Below are 23,132 nucleotides of genomic sequence, written 5' to 3' on the forward strand. Positions count from 1 at the left end.
AGTATGTATCATTTATGCAGTGACAGTGGGTTTTTTTTTTTTACATAGGAGATGGTCAGTGAGTCTTGGTTGGTTAACTCCAGGCCAGTTAAATCGGAATCTCTGGGGTAGAACCCTGGAATTTTTAAAAAGCTCATCAGATGATTCTACTGTACTAGGTAGTTATGGTTGAGAAACTGTTTAAACTGCTTTGAGCTAGGATAGTAATGCCAGAGTTAAGATGTCAATGAGAAGAATGGATAAACAAGATCCTACTGTATGGCCAAGGGAACTATATTTAGTGTTCTGTGATAAGCCATAATGGAAAAGAATATCAAAAAGAATGTGTGTGTATGTATATATATGTGTGTATATATATATATATATAAAACTGAATCACTGATGTACAGCAGAAATTAACACAACATTGTGAATCAGCTATACTTCAATAAAAAAAATTTTTTTAAAGATATCAATGAGAAAGTTAAATATAAGAACCTATTGGCCCTCATTTCTACTTTCCCTGTTGTCCAGAACCTATGTTTCTTTCTCTCTCTTTCCCTTCTCTCTTCTTTTTTTGAAACCTGGATTGATTATCTCAATTGGATAACAATATACTGTATTTAGAATAACTTTTTCCTTTTTCCTAATGCTGCAAGGATGTATTTTTTATTTGAGATTACTGTAGTTTTCTTCTCTCCCTTCCTGCTTCTTCAGATTTCAAACTCCAGTGACTTTTAACAGTAGTTTACTTAGTGGTTTCATGTTCTGTTGCATTGATGGGATGTCTTTATATTGATTTTTGGAGGTATTTTATGGAGGTATATTGAGTTTATTTGAGCAGGAGATATGGATACATTTCTTCTTGGGTAAAATGATTGCATCATTTAATAAGAATCTTTGTTGCAGCTACTGTGTGAACAATGCAATTACAGCTTCAAGTAGCTGAAAATATTTGAAAATAAACCAGTGTTACTTAGATCTGCTTAGAAACTACACTGTGTCTTGATGTTTTTATTAAAATATCTAAATATTCCAATTATGAACAAAAACTTAGAAAAAAACCAAAAACTGTCATGAAATGCAAAGGTGTTTTTGTTCTGTTGCAGGGGATTATTTATTTCAATCTCAGACAGAGGTCATGTTAGATCAATTGTGGATAACTGGCCAGAAAATCATGTTAAGGTACTAATAGCACAACCTTCCTTTCACAATGTTTTTTCTTCCTATGTAAGTTACCTCTCAATTTCCAAGAACAGTTTTTTTCATTGTTGCTCTGTTTTACTTTATACTTACATACATGCAGATTTAGTGCTCTGAGAAAAACATGATTGTCTTTACAAAAGGGGATGGTATAGAGTTTGCCGTGGGAAAGCAATTGCAGTAAGGTGAGCCTGCTCACTTCAGTACCACTGGTACCTCCTGCCTTCAATTAATATTGTTCTAGGTAAAGAAAATACATTAAAATGCCCTAAAAACTTCTATTCTGGTGGGTGATGAGGAGGATTCATTATGTCTTTTTTCTTATAAATCCAAGGTAGATTTAGATTCTTAATCAATCTGGCTGTCTTTCACAAAACAAAAACTAAGGACTTATTTAAGATCTTTTTGTAGGCTTTTGTGTTTATTATAGGCAGTAATCTTGATTGCCTTTGTTGCGTGTCTTCCTCACCAAAATAATCTTTGAATTATCATTTGTTCAAAGAGCCTAGAAAAAATTCAGTCAGATCATTAAGTTCATAGTATCATCTTAAAACTTTGTAGGTATATTTTTTATTTTACATTTTTTTCACCATTGCTGAGATTTTTCTTGTTTGGCTTCGGTTGTTGTTTGGAGTAGCATGTGATTTCTAAACTCCAGATGGCAACACACTCCAGTATTTTTGCCTGGAGAATCCCATGGACAGAGAAGCCTATTGGGCTACAGTCCATAGAGTCGCAAAGAGTCGGACACGACTGAGGACTTCACTTATTTTTCTCTTAGGATTAATCCTTATCAGCAGTTTGTTCCTCCCTACCCTGTTTAGTCATTTGAACATATTTAAGTTGATCCTCTAGTCAGGGGGCTTCCCTGGTAATTCAGACAATAAAGAATCTGCTTGCAATGCAGGATGTCCAGGTTATTTCCTGGAGAAGGAAATGGCAAACCACTCCAGATTCTTGCCTGGAGAATTCCAAGGACAGAGGAGCCTGGTGGGCTATAGTCCATGGGATCACATGGACACGACTGAGCGACTAACATTTAACACTTTCTAGTCAGAAGCATTCTACTCCTAAACCAGAGACAAAGAAATCAAATCTAGTTAATTCTCCTTTTTACATCTAGAGTCTAGAAATCCTCGAATTTTAAATATTCTTGGGTGGTTTATTTTAAAAGTTAGTTAAGAAACAATTTTATTTTTTAAAGTGAGAGTGAAAATATGTGAAGAAAATATTTTTTTAATTTCTTTTTTATTTAATAGCTTTTCTGAGATATGATGCACAGACAATGCAATTCACCAGCTTAAAATGTAAATTCAGTAATTTGTAGTATATTTGGAATTGTACAGCCATTATAATTTAGAAGACTTTCATCACAGCTCCCTCATCCCCACCCGCCAGAAAAGCCCTGTACCCATTAGTGGTCATTCCCTTCTCCCCAGCCCTAGACAACCACTAATGTACTTTCTTTCTCTGTAGATTTACGTATTCATGTGAATGGAATAATAGAATACGTGCTATTTTGTGATGAAGAGAGTCTTTTTTAAAAATGCTTTTGTTTAGTGCTCCATTTTGGAAAACTTTTAATTGGTATTTTTTTTGTGATTAAGGCTGTCGTGGTGACTGATGGAGAGAGAATTCTAGGTCTTGGAGATCTGGGTGTCTATGGAATGGGAATTCCAGTAGGAAAACTTTGTTTGTATACAGCTTGTGCGGGAATACGGCCTGATAGATGTCTGCCTGTGTGTATTGACGTAGGAACTGATAATCCGGTGAGTAAAATTACTTTCCCTCTCTGATCCTTCTCCCACAGCTTTATTGCATCCCTCTTTTAAAGATAAGAAGAGAAAATTCTGTGATTAGATGTTAGCCTTTTTCTTAAACCTCTTTTAATATCTATATGAATAACAATAGATTAATACTATTAAAAGTTTTTTAAGAAGAGCAATATAGTTATATTGTTATAATAATTATTAATTTTTTTATACTTTACAGTTTCTGTTTTACAGAATATGTTTACATTGGTTATGTAATAAAAAACTTCACATTTATGTTTGTTCTGTTTTATAGGCCCTCTTAAAGGATCCATTTTATATGGGTTTATATCAGAAAAGAGATCGATCACAGCGTTACGATGACCTAATTGATGAGTTTATGAAGGCCATTACTGACAGGTATTTTTTCTAAAGTTTGAGTATATGAAAGCGTCTTAAAAAAATAGAACCACTGTTTTGTTTTCCTTTATCTTTTGTGAAGATAGAGGAGATTAAACGTTTGAGAACTTTGGTTCTTTCCTACCCAGTGTGATGTACTGATATGTGGTAGTAATGCTTTCTGCTTTGCTTTCCTCAGTTATCTGACATCCTGAGCACACTGAAATCTTGAAGTCTGTACTCACTGCTCCTAAGTAATACCTTCACTGTGCAGTTCTTTCAACCCTCAGCATCCAGGCTCACTTCACCATTTCAGTGAAATTCTTGTGCAGCTTTCATATTTTAAATTTTGGTCTTTTCTCTCCTCCTGTCTGCAGCATCTGACCAGGTTTTCCACTGCTACATCCTTGAAATTTTCTCTTCTCTTGAACTAAAAGACTTTCCTGACTTAATCTTTCTCCAGCCGTTTTTGTTTCCTTTGTCATCTCCACTGATTTTTTTCTTGTTCTCTTCTGGTAAATGTGGGTGAGTATATAGTTCTTTCCTCTTTTGAGTCATGTAGCCTGTGACTTTTATGCTTGTGACTCTCAGCCCATGAAAACCTATCTCTGTAGTCCCACCTTCCTCTGAGGCTTGCATTTCCAATAGCTGGAATCCTCCCTCTAGAGGTTTTGTTGCTATCTCCTTCCCTTTCTAAATTGTCTGAAAGTGAAAGTGAAGTTGTTCAGTCATGTCGACTCTTTGCAACCCCATGGACTATAGCCTACCGGGCTCCTCTGTCCATGGGATTTTCCAGGCAAGACTACTGGACTAGGTTGCCATTTCCTTCTCCAGGGGATCTTCCCTACTCAGGGATCGAACCCAGGTCTCCCGCACTGCAGACAGACGCTTTACCTGTTGCCTATCTTTAATAAATCTAGCCTCTGTTAATAGCAGTAGCATGTACCCTCATCACCAAACCTTTGATCTTGTCTAATCTTTGACTCTTCCTTCTCTTCTGTCAAACCCATATAGTGTCATTCAGTCCTCACATCCAGTTGGTACTACCCCGTACAAGCCTCAGAAATGCATCTTTTCTTTTCCATTGCCACAGCCTCTTTGCAGATCCTCATGTCTCTTTTGGATTCTTCAGAATCTTCCTCTAGCTTTTCTCCTCACTGTTTCCTCTCCACCTTACCACCAGATTAGACTTTTAAAAACTGTTTTTAAACTACTGACATACTGTTTGTTATGTCATTCTTTGGCTTAATTTCCTATTGCTGAAGGGTAAAGTCCAAACATTTTATGATCTAGCCCTGCGCTACCTTTTTTTTTTTTTTCCCCTGGCTGCCCCTGGTGGCATACAGGATCTTAGTGCCCCAGCCAGGGCTCAGACCTGTGCCCCTTGCAGTGGAAGCATGAAATCTTAAACACTGGACTGCCCAGGAAGCTTTCCTGCCCTACCTTTTAGATTACTGGTACATGGACGATCCTAAAAATTAACTCCTTTTCAGAGTCAAAGTTGTTGCCATATCTAAAACTAAACTTTTTATCATCCCAGACATTGCCACCTCTTCCCCTTCCCCTTTTTAGTCATCCAGGCTGCCTTGGCATTTCAGTTGCTTTTCCCTCTTCCCAGGTGTGGTCCTCATCATCAAGTTCTGTTTGTTCATTCTGATGTCTCATAATTATCCCTTTCACTTCCTGTGGCTTCTGCTTCACGTCTTCTTGTTTTCGTGCCTCAGTACCTTCCTGATTATTTTCCCTTCTTTCTCATCTCTCTGTGCATTTGATATGTGCTACGCCTCACTGGCAGCTTTATCCTTCCTCCAGGGAGTCTTAGATGAATTTTTCCCTTCTCAAGCCTTCAGTGATTCTATATCAGACACAGAAAAAAGTCCCCTTCCCCAGTTTTGCTTTCAGAATTCTCCCTTATCTGGCTCGAACCTCCCTTAACCAACTTCTCCCTTATACTTTTATATAAACTCTGAAATATGTAGCCAGATTTGAAAATTCAGGAACAGCAAAATAGACCTTGTATTTCTTCCTACCACTTTACTTTCTGTTCTTTTGGAACCCAAATAAAGTTCCACCTCCTTTCATGCCTCCCCATACTTTACCTCACCAAGATGACTGATATCTTTTTTTGAAAGCCAGTGAACTCATACAGCAGTTTTTTTTTTAACTGCTTATTTAATATATACTTTACTGTGTTGCTGTTAACTGTGAACGTAATGAAAATTCACATATCAAACACATACTTTTTGAGACTCAGAGACAGAAATCTCTTCCTTTTTAGGAAGTTATTTGTGTATATATGTGCTGGGCACCCCCCTGAAAGTGAAAAGTGAAAGTAACTCAGTCGTGTCCAACTCTTTGCAACTGCATGGACTATACAGTCTTTGGCACTTGAAAATAGTTTGTACAGATTAGTATCCCTTTGGTCCATCATGGTGCTACATTCATTTTAACCATCCCATAAATTTTTCTGAATAATAGATTTTTCTATATGTTGAGTCTAGTCTTTCACAGACTCTAAAAATTGTTAGTGTGGCCTTAAGTGAACTAACTTAGTATATTATTTTAAAAATGTTTAAAAGTGGTATTTCATCACAACCATAACGGGCTTTGCTGTTTTTTAGATATGGACAGAACACACTTATTCAGTTTGAAGACTTTGGAAATCATAATGCATTCAGGTTCTTGAGAAAATACCGAGAAAAATACTGTACCTTCAACGATGATATTCAAGGTAAAGCAAAAACAAAAACTTAGGTTTTTTATTCCTGCTTAAACCTTTTTTGTAGTGTGCCCATTTTTCACTGTACCATGTTTTGCCTGTCTTACAGGGACGGCTGCGGTGGCTCTGGCCGGTCTGCTTGCCGCGCAAAAAGTCATTGGGAAACCGATCTCAGATCATAGAATCTTATTTCTTGGAGCAGGAGAGGTAAGTTTCTGTGAGCTTTTAAGTTTGAAAACCAACACTGTGCTTTAGACTGGAAAATGGGGCATAATGAACGTCTAATTTTGTTGAGATAGAGGGCATAAATTCAGGATCTCTGTTGTGAAATAGGTAATTTAAAATCTTCGGAAAAATATCACAAAGAATCAAGTTTTGTGTGCTTCATAAGGGAAGAATAGATCCAGTATTTCTCATACCATTATAATTCTCATATATAAAGTAACTTATAATATCGCATCACACTCTAATCTTTGTTTTTGAAATTTCTGTTTTGTTGGACAGGCTGCTCTTGGAATTGCAAATCTGATAGTTATGGCTATGGTTGAAAATGGCCTCTCAGAAGAAGAGGCACGAAAGAAAATTTGGATGGTTGACAAGTTTGGTTTATTATTTAAGGTAAGGTATTCTAAACCTTGGAGAAGCAAAAGTATGTTGTTATAATGATATTTTTAGAGTTTTCTTTTCATATTCAGATCATAATGTCTATGTTGGCACCAGATGTATTCTTTCTTGCTTTGTTTTCTGACTCCTGACTCTTTTAAACCTAGTGGCTTTTAATGGGAAGTCAGAAGTTCCTAATTAAATTGTTAGCAGGACATCTGATCATTTGAACAGAAATCCTTTAACTCTTTGGAGATCACAATCTCTTGTAGCAACCTAATAGAAATTTATGGACCTTTTCCCCAGAAAAAGGCATGTATTCCTAAGGTGAAATGATGGATGATAGGTTTATCCCAGGTCAACTTGGTATCCTTTATTCTTGCCCACCTTCCTATCATTGATCGCCATTTCTAATAGCTCAAGAAATGCCTTGTATCCTATACTGTGTAACACATCAAAGAATAGGTAAACTGTTTCATAGTTGAGCTTATGCAGTACACAATGCTGTTATATTTCTGTGGTGTTTATTGATATTTATAAACTACTTGTCATTTACATCTTTGGAGCAAGCTTATATCATTTACTTTGCTCTAGTTCCTGAAATCTTTTCTTAATTAGTAACAGTATTCTATTAGTACAAAAAATGAAATAAAAAACTGAAGTATATGAATGAAAAATCTTGAATGTTTAAATTTTAAATAATTTCTTAAGTATTTAAAAAGTGTATCACACATTGTGATTAACTTATTTAACCTTTTTTTTCCCAATCTCATTTGATCTTATCAAACATTTTTTGAAATTTTACAAATGAGGGAAGAGGTTTAAAAAGGTCAGGTCATTTTTCCAAGCTTGTAAGTCATGGAGGTGGAATTCCACCCAAGTAGCCTGACTATGAATCCTATGCTGTTAGTCATTCAACTGTGCCTCCTCCCAAAGCTATAACTGCCATATTTACTTGTATGTCAGATGCAAGGATTATTGAGACCTTGTACCTGGAAGACCATTGGAGAGTGTATATAGTTTTGCTAGTACACAATGAGTTTGGTGCTTCTGTTTGTGATGTTTGTTTTCATAAATGTTTTGGTTCTTTATCATGTTTGCAGTAATCAAGTCTAGGATGATGTATGTGCATCTGCAAGTTCAGGGTATGTTTTTCCTTTAGCATGAGTTTTAGGCTTTGTATCTCTTCTTGGGACTCAAAACACTGTCCTCTTTTTTGAGACTTTGAGAGTTTCCGATTGAAGTCCTCATGGAAGAGATGTGGTCTTCTTGGGAGCAAGCATGTGAAGCCACTGTTCTGAGAACTTGGATCTACTGAGGCTGTATTTCAGTCTTTTAGTTAATTCCCCAGCCAAGTGATGATGGAGTTTTGCTTTTCCAGGCCCCTGCTTGTCATCACAGACAAGCTGGGGCTTGTCTGGAACTCTGATGTAAAAAATCACCTTTGCCGAGGGAGGTCTTTTCTTTTGCCGAAATAAGGATATGAATTTGTCATCCTGGTTGGTTTTTGCATTCAACATGTTTTTGTTTGCTTTAAACTATTGAGAAATTCATCACTGTTCTAACATGTCAGTGGTATATCTCCCACACTTGTGACACTACTAAGGAGTTTATTTTTAATGGGTTTTGACCTGGGATTTGGTGAGGAAAGCATATTACTTCATTCAGCTCTTTTAAACCAGAATTCCCCTTTCCTGAACTCTTGGTAGTATAAGTCCATAATGTCTATCTAAAATTCTGAAATCCCTGAGTTTTTCCTGAAATTCATTTGGTAATAAATCTGACAGACCTGAAATTATATGCTAACTTTAGTAGCAAGACCAAAGATGATATTTCTAATTTTCACCTTTTGTACTTGATGTGACTATTCATAACTTCCGTTCAGTTGTGGAGTGCCCACTGAGAGAGTGTTTGTGATAAATTACACACCCTAGTATTCTTGCCTGGAGAATCCCATGGACAGAGGAGCTTGGTGGGCTATAGTCCATGGGATCGCAGAGTCAGACACGACTGAGCAACTAGCACTTATAATATATTATCATAAGACATTTCTGAAATATGAAATTCTAAGCTCTAAAATGCAGCTAGCTCACATAAGGAATTGTATGCCTTTGTGCCCTGTTGGATTTAGGAAGACTTCACAGAGTAAATGAGTTTTTGAAAGGGATTATAAATTTTTGGTTATAATGGAATTTGATGCATGTTTTATATTTGGGTTTATGGGCAGTATGAAGAAAGAATTGGAAGATAATGAGTTGAAGAGAAATGTAAATGAAAAAGAAACATTCTTACTGTAGTAACAATATGTGACTTATAATGATGTCTTCTCAACTAATCCTCAATAAACATTTACTAAAAAATTGTATTTTATCTAAAAATTCAGGGGCGGAAAGCTAAAATAGAAAGTCATCAGGAAGCATTTGCTCACTCAGCTCCAGAGAGCCTACCTGATACTTTTGAAGAGGCAGTAAATATACTTAAGCCTTCAGCTATAATTGGTGAGTAAAGTTGTTGCCAAGTCATTCTGTTACTTACCTGTATAATGCCAGGCCTAACTTGCATGCAGGATTACTAAAAGTGAAATGACATATTTTACCTAGCTTTGAGCATATATGTTTCTGTGATAGCTTTGTTTTTAAATTGATCTTTATTGGAGTATAGTCGCTTTACAATGATGCATTGGCTTCTGCTGTACAGCAAAGTGAATCAGCTATATGTATGCCTATATTCCCCCTCTTTTTGGATTTCCTTCCCATTTAGGTCACTATAGATGTGATAGCTTTTTTTTTTTAACTGAAGTATACTTGATGTGGAGTATCATATAAGTGACAGCTGTACAGTGTAGTGATTCACAAATTTTAAAGGTTGTACTCCATTCATAGTTATTAAAAATGTTGGCTGTGTTCCCTGTGTTGTATGTGATAGCTTTTAGGTACAGTGTATACAGTTCTATTAACAGATGTTGCTTGTACTTTTAACTTCTAGAAGCTGTGTGATTGCTCATGCTTTGCTTTTAGAGTTGGTATGACTGGTGGGCTCAAAACCTGAAAAAGACCAAGGTTATTTGACAGACTGTACCAAGAAAATCCCTTGCAGAGTCAAAGATTTTCATTGACAACAAAGCTGAAAGCTTTTGGTATGTTTTAAGAGTCAGGCATTTAATAGCTGTCATCAGACTGTGTAACATAGCATTAACAGAAAATGTAAAGAGTATTTAAAAGAGGGACTATTTCATTTCCTATACAGCTATAATAAGATTTGTATATATATATCATTTTATATATGTATCATATATATATATACATCATATATATATATACACACACATATATATATCATATATATACACACACACACACATATATATATATGTATCATTTTTCTTATATTTTACCAATTTCTTGGAGGAGCCCTATGGAATTTTAAATAGTAAACTGTTTTAAGTCACCAACAGTTTTTATGGTTAGGAAAAGGATATCTGTATTAGGTTCTTTACTAATTGAAACTCACAATTTTTTAGAGTGGGAAGTAATCTTTAAGATTGTGAGTGCATTTCTCTCAGAACTCAATTTTTTGTTGTTTAGTTGCTAAGTCATGTCCGATTCTTTTGTGACCCCCACAAGACTATAGCTCACCAGGCTCCTCTGTCTATAGGATTTCCCAGGCAAGAATACTGGGGTGGGTTGACTCAAGATGGAAACCTAAGAATCTGTCCATTGACTCCGGCCCTGGAGGATGAAGGAAATGAGAAAAAAAATGTTTCATTCTTTTAGAACTCATGGATTCCTAAGAATATGTCCACATACCCCATGTGACCACATGGGAAAACACTGAGTATACATTCCTTTTTCACATGAGGAAAACAAGCGCAGAGTTATTAAACAACTTGCCTGAGATGTTGTGAGTATCTCATATAGCCAGGAGTGACAGAGGAAGCACTAAAATTCTGGTCTCCAGATCAGTATTTCTCTTTATTACATGTCAGTTTATAAAATGGAATTTAAACTTTCTTTGACTGTTGAATGTAAGTCTTTTCATTGGATGAACTACGTAAGCGTTCAGCTGAGGCGTTCCTTGTCATCCCAGTTCCCACTCTGGGCTGAGTTCTTCTTTCAGCCATGCCTCTGTGCGCTGCACACTGAGCGCCCGGGACTGGTCTTCTGGTTTTCTCTTTACTCTGTTGTTTTCTCTCTCAACTCCTAAGCTGCCTGCATTATACTCACTTTTATATCCCAGTGACCTACATACAGTGTCTGAGACATTGTCAGAGCTTACTAAAAGTTCATTAAACTGATCTCTATCAAGAAAGTGGATGACTATAGTCAAGAAGATCTTTTTTTCCCTTCTAAACTCCTATTATTTTATAATGAGTACCACAGAGTATAACAAGTTAACATTTAGAGATGCAACTTTTTCATTTAAAAAAGAATTTTAATTGTGGTAAAATATATATAACTTAAAATTTGCCATCATACCCATTTAAAAGTATACAATGAGGTAGTGTTAAATGCATTCACATTGTACAGCCAGTTTGCGGAACTCTTCACCTTTTAAAACTGAAGCTCTGTGCTTATTAGACAACAATTACATGATGGAAGTAGTCTTTTTTTTCTTTTCCCTGTTGCACCATGTAGCATGCAGAATCTTAGTTCCCTGACCAGGGATCAAACCTGTGCCCTCTGCATTTGGGAGCATAGAATCCTAACCACTGGACTGTCAGGGAATTCCCTGGAGGTTGTCTTATACTCTTTTTCTTATACTCTTTTTTTTTTTTTTGCTCACAATTTACTATGTCTGGGGTAGATAATAAATATTTAAGTAGAAATTTTAGTGTTTTTATTGTTTCTCTTTTCAGATGTAAGATTGGAATTATCTTAGCAATGCAAAATTGTATCTTTGTAATGGGAGTTTACCTGTGCTTTTGTTATGTTAAACCTATTGTAGAAATGCTGTTGATGGGAATGCTGTATTTTACTTGTAATGAAGTTGCTTTTTTTCCCCCCCTTTATTTATGATAGGAGTTGCAGGAGCTGGCCGACTTTTCACTCCTGGTGTAATCAAAGCAATGGCTGAAATCAATGAAAGGCCTATAATATTTGCATTAAGTAATCCTACGGCACAGGCTGAGTGCACAGCTGAAGAAGCATACACGCTTACAGAGGTATTAATAACAATATGAAATGGTTATGTCTATTATTTTCCCTCTATTAAGGAGAGTTTAAATTTTAGTTCTTTTGAATTCTTTGCCACTGCCACTGGTTTATATTCCAGTTATAAATATCTGCTTATATACCATTGGAACAGTTGGATTTTCCCCTCCTATTCCACAGGGATATAGTTGTAATCTCCACAATGTAATCCCTTTCTGTATTGTTCTTGCAAGTGACCTTTAAGAGGCTCTAGGAAGTAGGTTTTTTCTTTTTAATTTGGGTACAATATTGTGTTAGTTTCAAGTATACAGCAAAGTGATTTGGGTTTGTTTTTTTTTTCTTTTTTCAGTTTTTTGTATTCTTTTCCATTTTAGGTTTTTACAAGATATCAAATGTAGTTCCCTTTGCTATACAGTAAATCCTTACTGTTCAGGAAGTGATTTTTAAAACCTTGTTTAACAGTGATATATAGCAGTAATTATTGAGACATGGCCTTAAGAATAATTCATATGTCTTAATTTTTAGTGTTCTATCTCTATTAAAAGTTGTTTTATTATGGAAAATTTGAGGTATATACAAAAGTAGAAAGAATGATATAATTTAACTCCCATGTACCAATGTTTTTGTTACTTAGTTGCTAAGTCATATCTAAATCCTTTGTGACCCCATGAACTGTAGACAGCCAGGCTCCTCTGTCCATGGGATTTTCCAGGCAAGAATACTGGAGTGGGTTCCCTTCTCCAGGGGATCTTCCCGACCCAGGGATTGAACCCAGGTCTCCTGCATTGTAGGTGGATTCTTTACCAGTGAACCACTGGGGAATCCCATCATGTACCAATATTCTGCTTCAGAAGTGGTCAGCTTATTGCCAGTCTTGTTTCTTTGACATCCTACTCACCTTAGATTAGGAAGCCAGCCTCAGGTGTATCATTTTATTATTAATATTACAGTATATCTCTCAAAAGTTAAGAATTCTTTTAAAAATATAATCACAGTATCATCATCACACCTCACAGGTTTTTTTATTTATTTATTTTTAATTGTGATTATTTCTTTATTTTTGGTTGTGTTGGGTCTTCATTGCAGCTCATGGGCTTTCTCTGGTTGCGGCAATTGGGAGCTACTTGCGGTGTGCGGGCTTCTCATTGCTGTGGCCTCTCTCGTGGAGCACAGGCTCTAGGTGCATGGCCTATCACACTTCACAGTTTTAACAATTTTTGAATGTTTATTTGATGCTTTTGTATAGCTCTTGGTTCTCTACTAAAATTTTGTCTTGGCATTTAATTTATTGAATACATGAATTATAATTAAAGTAAGTATCTGATAGTAACAAATATCTTGCTATCAATCCATTTCATTATGTGTTTTGTTTTCTTCTTGGTTATCCAGTTCTTGTCTTTGTAAGCCGACTTTTGCTTTTCACTTCTTTGTTGACTGCTAGGTAGTGCAGATAAAGAACTGTAGCAATAATTTGAGGCTCAAGATGAAGTTAGCTTCCTCCACGGCGACTTTACCTATCCTTCTGGAGACTGGGGTGGTGGTGGTTGGTGGTTTAGTCACTAAGTCATGTCCGGTTCTTTGTGACCCCCTGGGCTGTGGCCTACCAGGCTCCTCTGTCCAGGGGATTCTCCAGGCAAGAGTAGTGGAGTGGGTAGCCATTTCCTTCTCCAGGAGATCTTCCTGAACCAGGAAGTGAACATGTTTCTCCTGTGTCTCCTGCTTGGCAGGCAGATTCTTTACCACCAAGTCACCTGGGAAGCCCTCTTTTCTGGGGTAATCCCCCGTAAGTTCATCAGGATGTAGTCCATGAGAGGCCTCATCTGTGTTCACGGTTAACCTTTTCTCTGGAGTGTAAGTCAAAAACCCTGGAGTATTTATTGGCAGCTCACCCCTACCCCTAGTGGTCTATAAACTTTACCTTTTTTCCATCATCATGGGACTCGTGACACTTTTGCTGTTCAGGCTGTCAGCCACAGATTTTCCTTTTGAAATCACTCACCTGAAGGAGAGCTTCAAATGCTGAGTTCGAATGTCTTGTTCTCCTCATTTTTTGAATCTTGACCATCTCTACCTCCAAGCCCTCCCTATCTAGGTTGCACTCCTATTTCCTTGAAACATATGTTTAATATATTTTATAGAGTTTTTCTCACTGTTACCAAAGGGAGAATTGGTGTGAAGTAACCTAGAAGACTATTCGCAAAGTAGAACTCTGTCTCAGAACTTTCCGAACTTCATATTCATGCTTTTGATATATTTAGCATTATATTTCTCGTTGTTATAAATTTTATTTTGACACATATATTCTCTCAAAATTCCTTCTGAGTCTATATTGCCATTTTGGTTCAGTTCAGTTCATTTCCTCAGTTCAGTTCACTTCAGTCGCTCAGTCATGTCCGACTCTTTGCAACCCCATGAATCGCAGCACACCAGGCCTCCCTGTCCATCACCAACTCCCGGAGTTCACCCAGACTCACGTCCATCGAGTCAGTGATGCCATCCAGCCAATCTCCTTCTCTGTTGTTCCCTTCTCCTCCTGCCCCCAATCCCCCCAATCCCTCCCAGCATCAGAGTCTTTTCCAATGAGTCAACTCTTCGCGTGAGGTGGCCAAAGTACTGGAGTTTCAGCTTTAGCATCGTTCCTTCCAAAGAAATGCCAGGGCTGATCTCCTTCAGAATGGACTGGTTGGATCTCCTTGCAGTCCAAGGGACTCTCAAGAGTCTTCAACACCACAGTTCAAAAGCATCAATTCTTTGGCACTCGGCTTTCTTCACAGTCCAACTCTCACATCCATACATGACCACTGGTTTGCTCAGTCATGCCCAACTCTTTGTGACCCCATGGACTGCAGTATGCCAGGCTTCCCTGTCCATCACCAACTCCCGGAGTTTACCCAAACTCACGTCCATCAAGTGATGGACATTCAACCGTCTTATCCTCTGTCGTCTCCTTCTCCTCCTGCCTTCAATCTTTCCCAGTATCAGGGTCTTTTCCAATGAGTCAGCTCTTTGCATCAGGTGGCCAAAGTATTGGAGTTTCAGCTTCAGCATCAGTCCTTCGAATGAACACCCAGGACTGATCTCCTTTAGGATGGACTGGTTGGATCTCCTTGTAGTCCAAGGGACTCTCAAGAGTCTTCTCCAACACCACAATTCAAAAGCATCAATTTTTTGGCGTTCAGCTTTCTTTATAGTCCAACTCTCACATCTATACATGACTACTGGAAAAACCATAGCCTTGACTAGACGGACGTTTGTTGGCAAAGTAATGTCTCTGCTTTTTCTAGATTGGTCGTAACTTTTCTTCCAAGGAGCAAGCGTCTTTTAATTTCATGGCTCCATTCACCATCTGCAGTGATTTTGGAGCCCCCAAAAATGAAGCCTGTCACTGTTTCCATTGTTCCCTCATCTATTTGCCATGAAGTGATGGGACCAGGTGCCATGATCTTAGTTTTTTGAATGTTGAGTTTTAAGCCAGCTTTTTACTCTCCTGTTTCACTTTAATCAAAACTAAAGGTTATCATCCCCCAAATTATCAATTAGTCTTATACAATGCCTGTTTGGTACGTATACTACATGTATTATGGACCTTGGCATTTCCAAAATATAAAAAACTTAAATGTTTTGGGCGTATCAGTAGAAGACTGTTCAAACATTTAAGAATTTTATTTTTTAAGATGTACACTGAATGAGTGACAACTCCCCAAAGAGACTGGTTTGGTATACTCTATTCCGTTAGTTCTCAGTTGCAAATTTTTATATAAATTTTGCCTTAGTGTTACATAAAATAATGATATATATATTTGTCAATTCAGTTCAGTCACTCAGTCATGTCCGACTCTTTGCGACGCCATGAATCGCAGCACGCCAGGCCTCCCTGTCCATCACCAACTCCCGGAGTTCACCCAGACTCAATGTCCATCGAGTCAGTGATGCCATCCAGCCATCTCATCCTCTGTCGTCCCCTTCTCCTCCTGCCCCCAATCCCTCCCAGCACCAGAGTCTTTTCCAGTCAGTCAACTCTTCACATGAGGTGGCCAAAGTACTGGAGTTTCAGCTTTAGCATCATTCCTTCTAAAGAAACCCCAGGGCTGATCTCCTTCAGAATGGACTGGTTGGATCTCCTTGCAGTCCAAGGGACTCTCAAGAGTCTTCTCCAACACCACAGTTCAAAAGCATCAATTATTCAGCGCTCAGCCTTCTTCACAGTCCAGCTCTCACATCCATACATGACCACAGGAAAAACCATAGCCTTGACTAGATGGACCTTTGTTGGCAAAGTAATGTCTCTGCTTTTTAATATGCTGTCTAAGTTGGTAATAACTTTCCTTCCAAGGAGTAAGCGTCTTTTAATTTCATGGCTGCAGTCACCATCTGCAGTGATTTTGGAGCCCAGAAAAATAAAGTCTGACACTGTTTCCACTGTTTCCCCATCTATTTCCCATGAAGTGATGGGACCAGATGCCATGATTTTCGTTTTCTGAATGTTGAGCTTTAAGCCAGCTTTTTCACTCTCCACTTTCACTTTCATTAAGAGGCTTTTTAGTTCCTCTTCACTTTCTGCCATAAGGGTGGTGTCATCTGCATATCTGAGGTTATTGATTCCAGCTTGTGTTTATTCCAGTCCAGCGTTTCTCATGATGTACTCTGCATATAAGTTAAATAACAGGATGACAATATACAGCCTTGACGTACTCTTTTTCCTATTTGGAACCAGTCTGTTGTTCCATGTCCAGTTCTAACTGTTGCTTCCTGACCTGCATACAAATTTCTCAAGAGGCAGATCAGGTGTTCTGGTATTCCCATCTCTTTCAGAATTTTCTACAGTTTATTGTGATCCACACAGTCAAAGGCTTTGGCATAGTCAATAAAGCAGAAATAGATGTTTTTCTGGAACTCTCTTGCTTTTTCGATGATCCAGCGGATGTTGGCAATTTGATCTCTGATTCCTCTGCCCTTTCTAAAACCAGCTTGAACATCAGGAAGTTCACGGTTCACATATTGCTGAAGCCTGGCTTGGAGAATTTTGAGCATTACTTTACTAGCGTGTGACATGAGTGCAATTGTGCAGTCGTTTGAGCATTCTTTGGCATTGCCTTTCTTTGGGATTGGAATGAAAACTGACCTTTTCCAGTCCTGTGGCCACTGCTGAGTTTTCCAAATTTGCTGGCATATTGAGTGCAGCACTTTCACAGCATCATCTTTCAGGATTTGGAATAGGTCAACTGGAATTCCATCACCTCCACTAGCTTTGTTCATAGTGATGCTTTCTAAGGCCCACTTGACTTCACATTCCAGGGTGTCTGGCTGTAGGTCAGTGATCACACCATCGTGATTATCTGGGTCATGAAGATCTTTTTTGTATAGTTCTTCTGTGTATTCTTGCCACCTCTTCTTAATATCTTCTGCTTCTGTTAGGTCCATACCATTTCTGTCCTTTATTGAGCCCATCTTTGCATGAAATGTTCTCTTGGTATCTCTAATTTTCTTGAAGAGATCTCTAGTCTTTCCCATTCTGTTGTTTTCCTCTATTTCTTTGCATTGATTGCTCAAGAAGGCTTTCTTATCTCTTCTTGCTGTTCTTTGGAACTCTGCATTCAGATGCGTATATCTTTCCTTTTCTCCTTTGCTTTTTGCTTCTCTTCTTTTCACAGCTATTTGTAAGGCCTCCCTAGACAGCCATTTTGCTTTTTTGCATTTCTTTTCCATGGGGATGGTCTTGATCCCTGTCTCCTGTACAGTGTCACAAACCTCGTTCCATAGTTCATCAGGCACTCTATCTATCAGATCTAGGCCCTTAAATCTATTTCTCACTTCCACTGTATAATCATAAGGGATTTGATTTAGGTCATACCTGAATGGTCTAGTGGTTTTCCCTACTTTCTTCAATTTAAGTCTGAATTTGGCAATAAGGAGTTCATAATGTGAGCCACAGTCAGCTCCTGGTCTTGTTTTTGCTGACTGTATAGAGCTTCTCCATCTTTGGCTGTAAAGATGTTTTTTTTTGTTTTTGGTGGAGGGATGTTTTGGTGTTACTCTCACTCCCTCTGCTGCTGAGTGAGAAAAATTCTTAAAAAATTTTTTTTCATATTTTATTGGTCAGTTAGTTGCTCCTAGAACAAAGAACTTCTACTGAACATGGACTTCAGAATGAGACTTCTGTTAATAAGTTCTTGCCACTATAGGTTGATTATGAAAGAAGAATTTTAAAAGGATGGCCTGGAGAAGATGAACTACAGTTGAATCTTGCCATTCTAGAGAAGATGCCCAAGATCTTTCTAAATCTCCAAATTTACTGATGCCATGAGGACATAACATTTTCCCCATGAAGAGCTATATTGTATAGCCCACTTAATAAATCTATTAAAATTAATGGTGGCACAAAGATAACCTATATTACACACATTGTGGTAACACACATGGCATTAGCCATGAACTAACCCTTAATCTGGCTTCCCTGTGGCTCAGCTGGTAAAGGATCCACCTGCAATGTGGGAGACCTGGGTTCCATCACTGGGTTAGGAAGATGCCCTGGAGAAGGGAAAAGCTACCCACTCCAGTATTCTGGCCTGGAGAATTCCATGGACTATATAGTCCATGGGGTCACAAAGAGTCAGACACGACTGAGCGACTTTCACTTTCACAACCTAAATCTTCAAAGAAAAAATTTTTTGTCACAAATAAAGCTGTACTTAGAACAGGTAGAGAATGGGACTGGCTACAGCTGTCTGGATTTGTAAGTCCAAGACAGTCACCTGGGCCCACCACTGGCGCAGTTGACTTGTTTCTGTACCTAAACCTAAGATCATTTTGAAACTGCAAGTATGTCTTGTAAAAGTAATAATTACTATACATAGTAGATCTTCAGAGTGTCCAAAGGGTCAAATTCTTGAGTACTAAATCCACTAGGGTCTACTGTCTTTCAAAGGACACTCACTCTTGGTATAATACACATGTTTGCATGTGCTCGTGCTCAGTCATGTCCGACTCTTTGCAACCCCGTGGACTGTAGCCCACTAGGCCCCTCTGTCCATGGAATTTCCCAGGCAAGAATAGTGGAATGGGTTGCCATTCCCTCCTCCAGGGAAATCGTCCCAACCCAGGGGTTCACCCCACGTCTCTTGCACCTCTTGCATTGGCAGGTGGATTCTTTACCACTGTGCCACCTGGGAAGCCCAGTGCACATCTTTTGATGTAGGGAGAAGCAGACAAAGCATTATCTAAACACTTAACATATTATGGACTTCCCTGGTGGCTCAGTCGGTAAAGCATCTGCGTACAATATGGGAGACCCGGGTTCGATCCCTGGATCGGGAAGATTCCTTGGAGAAGGAAATGGCAACCCACTCCAGTATTCTTGCCTGGAAAATCCCATGGACAGAGGAGCCTGGTAGGCTATAGTCCATGAGGTCACAAAGAGTTGGACATGACTGAACAACTTCACTTTCACTTTTAATGTATTACATGACATTTCAGAGCACAGTACTAAAATTGATGGATACAACAATTTTGGAGACTTCCTTTTCTTTAGAAGACAACATGCCATATATTTTTGGAGTGACTGGTTACACCATATGCCTTTTTTATAAACTGGGGGCATTGTAGCATAATAGAAAAACCATGCATTTTAGAGTTATGAAAACCTAGGTTCAAGGTTAATGGCTACAGTTGTGATACGTGACTTTTTACAAAGTATTTGGAAATATTTAAGCCTTAGCTTTCTGAGATTTTTTAAAAAATACATATTAGTGAAATGAGATGATAATCTTACAAGCCTTTTGTGTGGGTTAAATTAACTGAGTTAACACATATAACGGAGAAGGCAATGGCAACCCACTCCAGTACTCTTGCCTGGAAAATCCTATGGATGGAGGAGCCTGGTAGGCTGCAGTCCACTGGGTCGCTAGGAGTCGGACATGACTGAGCGACTTCACTTTCACTTCTCACTTCCATGCACTGGAGAAGGAAATAGCAACCCACTCCAGTGTTCTTGCTTGGAGAATCCCAGGGACGGGGGAGCCTGGTGGGCTGCCGTCTATGGGGTTGCACAGAATCGGACACGACTGAATCGACTTAGCAGCAGCAGCAGCAGCAGCAGCAACACATATAAAGCACCTGGTACAGAGCCAAAAACAGCAGATGTGCAGTAAATGGTAGTGATATAATTTTTGATGTTCCCCCCTCATTCACAGATGTTTATAGTAGTCCTCATTTATTATTAGGGATGATATTTTCTTACCATCTACATTTTTAAAGTTTTAAAGGAAAGAGGAGTGTCAGGTTTTGAATTTATTAATGGACATTTTTCAACTTTATTTGAATGTATGCTGTGCATATAACAAACCTCATTCGAATAAAGATTTTAATAAAAGGATGGGGAACACATGTATACCTGTGGCAGATTCATTTCGATATATGGCAAAACTAATACAATATTTTAAAGTTTAAAAATAAAATAAAATTTAAAAAAAATTAAAATAAAGTAAATTGTGCCTTTTGCAGGTAATATGTTGATCTACTACAGATTTTAATTTTGTTTTCATTCACCTTAATTGTCTAGTCTACATAAAGTGACAAAATTGAGATTATTTCATTTCTCAACAGGGAAGGTGTTTGTTTGCCAGTGGCAGTCCGTTTGAGCCAGTGAAACTCAGTGATGGGCAAGTCTTTACACCAGGCCAAGGAAACAATGTATATATTTTTCCAGGTAAGTGCCATCATTATGTTAGAGTACTCATTAGTTACAGTAAAATTCTTCTTGAAATTCTTTAGAAATTAATATTTGAAAAACAATAGTATTTACAGGATTTTGCTACAAATGTACAGGAAAAGTCAAGGAATTAAGCAAATCCGTTGTGCTCTATTTCCCCTGAAAATTTATTTAATCATACTGTTCATTAAATTTGTTTTTATTACAGAAATAAAATAGTACATGGTTCATAAAAATGCAAAAGGAACAGAATGTTAAAAAATTAATTAACCGTGTTTATCTCCCCTTGATACCTCCTTATCATACTTACAAGCTATAACCACTGTGGTTTCCTTTGAGTCTTTGTGATGGTTACCGTCATGACTGGCACACGTATCTCCCCTTACCTTGATTCTTCTAACTCTAGACTGATACATGTGAACTTCCAACTATGACATCTAAGTAACAGTCCACACATACCTCCTATTACCTTCCTTTGTCTCTACTCTCAATTTCTGTTACTACTTTTAGTTTTCCTAGTAGTCAGCTTTATCTCTACATAATGAACTTAAAAGAGCTTTTGTAAGCAATTTAAGATAGTTTTATTAGCTTGCCACAGTGAAAAATGAAAAAAAAATCTGGTATTTAGCTTCCTTATCTCTTATTTCATCTCTCAGCTATAGTTAGTTAATATTTCTGTTGTAGAGAAATTCTTGAAATTTACACTGTATTTTGTTGTTTTCCATGTTTTGTCTTTGGATTGATTCTGAAATTAACTGATGATATGTTATTCATGTCTAAACAAGAGTGTGGTTTGATAAATACAGTAGAACATGCAATTCTATATCACAAAATTTTTGACATTCAAAGTCTTTTAAGTGTCAGGTGTAATGAATCCTCCTTTAATTTCTTGCTTGCTTTCTTCATTTCATCTAATCCTACCCCACAGTAAATCATTTCTGTGGTGGTTCTCTTGCCCATGTACACTATTCCTTTGCTGATGTTAGCCTGAGCTATTTAAATTCCACTTGGTTTTCTTTTAAATTCCTTTGTTGTTGTTCAGTTGCTAAGTTGTGTCCTACTCTTTTGTGATCCCATGGACTGTAGCCTACCAGGCTCCTCTGTCCATGGAGTTTCCCAGACGAGAATACTGGAGTGGATTGCCATTTCCTTCCCTATGGAATACATCTTTGAATAAGTTTTTGTTTTTAATAAAGCGTGGATGAAAACTGAGTTTTTATGTATATGAAATGTCTTCATTTTTTTCTCTGTTGGTTGGGTGAAGATTTGCAGATTCAAAGTCTTCTTCTTTTTAGTTGTGCTGTGTGGCTAGCTGGGTCTTATTTCACTTCCCTGACCAGGGATCGAACCCAGGGCCCCAGCAGTGAGAGCACTGACTACTAACCACTGGACTACCAGGAAATTCCCTCAAAGTCATTTTGTCAGACCTTTGAAAACATTTCTCCATTCACTTTTAGTGGCCAGTGTTGCTGACAGAAAATCTGGTGTTGATGAGATTCTCATTCCATTGTACATACTAGTTTTGTGTCCCTGAAAATGTTTCAGTGTTCTGTTTCTCTTTAGGATTTCTGAAAGATTGGTAAAATGCATTCAGGTTTGGGCTTTATTTCCATTTATCATGCATGTCTGCAAGTGGGCCAATTTACTGTATCTTCTTTTCCAAAGGATTTTTTTCCCTGTTTTTATTTTCCCCCATTAATTTCCATCCATTATTTCTGTTTTTTCCTTATGGAACTTGGGTTAGACAACCATGGTCAAATCCCTCTGTTGTCCTTGACTTGTAAATTTTATTCATGTTTTTGCCTCTTATCTTTTTTGTTCTGTAATATTGGGGATTTCTGTGGTGTTCATTCATTCATCTGTATCTGTTTTGGTTTTTAGCACTTCTAGTATATGTTTTGTTTCAACAGTCTTCTTTCTTTTTATTATGGAAAATTTCAAGCATATACAAAAGTAGAGGGAAGAATGAAGTCCCGTGTTGCCTTCTCCCACCTTTTGGCAGTTATCAACTGGTAGCTGATATATTGGAGAAGGCAATGGCACCCCACTCCAGTACTCTTGCCTGGAAAATCCCATGGATGGAGGAGCCTGGTAGGCTGCAGTCCATGGGGTCGCTAAGAGTCGGACACAACTGAGCGACTTCACTTTCACTTTTCACTTTCATGTATTGGAGAAGGAAATGGCAACCCACTCCGGTGTTCTTGCCTGGAGAATCCCAGGGACGGGGAAGCCTGGTGGGCTGCTGTCTCTGGGGTCACAGAGAGTCAGAACGACTGAAGCGACTTAGCAGCAGCAGCTGATATATTTAATCTATATTCCCACCCATTCCACCTTCACTGGGTTATTTTAAAGCAAATCAGAGACATCATATAATTTCATTAATAAGTACTTCTGTATGTGTCACTAAAAAAGTGAAAACATTTTTTTACTTAAACATAACCATAGTACTGGAATCACATCAAAGAAAATAAATGATAATTGCTTAATATCATATCAACTCAGTAGGGTCAAATATTATTTTTTTTTATTCCCAGTAACCTTCTATTCATAGAATAACTCTTTAATGGCCACTTTTCTTTTTAAAGCTAGCAGTGTCCTTTCAGCTCTCTTCCTAGAGTTAG

General features: G+C 37.9%; 1 protein-coding gene across 2 annotated transcripts in view; it reads left to right on the forward strand.

Annotated features, from left to right (window-relative positions):
- The window catches only part of ME2 (malic enzyme 2), a 58,606-nt gene that overhangs the window by 21,687 nt on the left and 13,787 nt on the right, over positions 1-23,132 (forward strand). For both annotated transcript variants that reach the window (XM_027526123.1, XM_027526122.1), the window contains exons 5-13: positions 1,089-1,164; positions 2,790-2,951; positions 3,250-3,353; positions 5,954-6,063; positions 6,161-6,258; positions 6,556-6,669; positions 9,038-9,152; positions 11,673-11,815; positions 20,406-20,508. In XM_027526123.1, the coding sequence (XP_027381924.1) occupies positions 1,089-1,164; positions 2,790-2,951; positions 3,250-3,353; positions 5,954-6,063; positions 6,161-6,258; positions 6,556-6,669; positions 9,038-9,152; positions 11,673-11,815; positions 20,406-20,508 (1,025 nt within the window). The remainder of the gene's footprint in view (positions 1-1,088; positions 1,165-2,789; positions 2,952-3,249; positions 3,354-5,953; positions 6,064-6,160; positions 6,259-6,555; positions 6,670-9,037; positions 9,153-11,672; positions 11,816-20,405; positions 20,509-23,132) is intronic.

The sequence above is a fragment of the Bos indicus x Bos taurus genome, chromosome 24 (assembly GCF_003369695.1).
Source record: "Bos indicus x Bos taurus breed Angus x Brahman F1 hybrid chromosome 24, Bos_hybrid_MaternalHap_v2.0, whole genome shotgun sequence".
Lineage (NCBI taxonomy): Eukaryota > Metazoa > Chordata > Mammalia > Artiodactyla > Bovidae > Bos > Bos indicus x Bos taurus.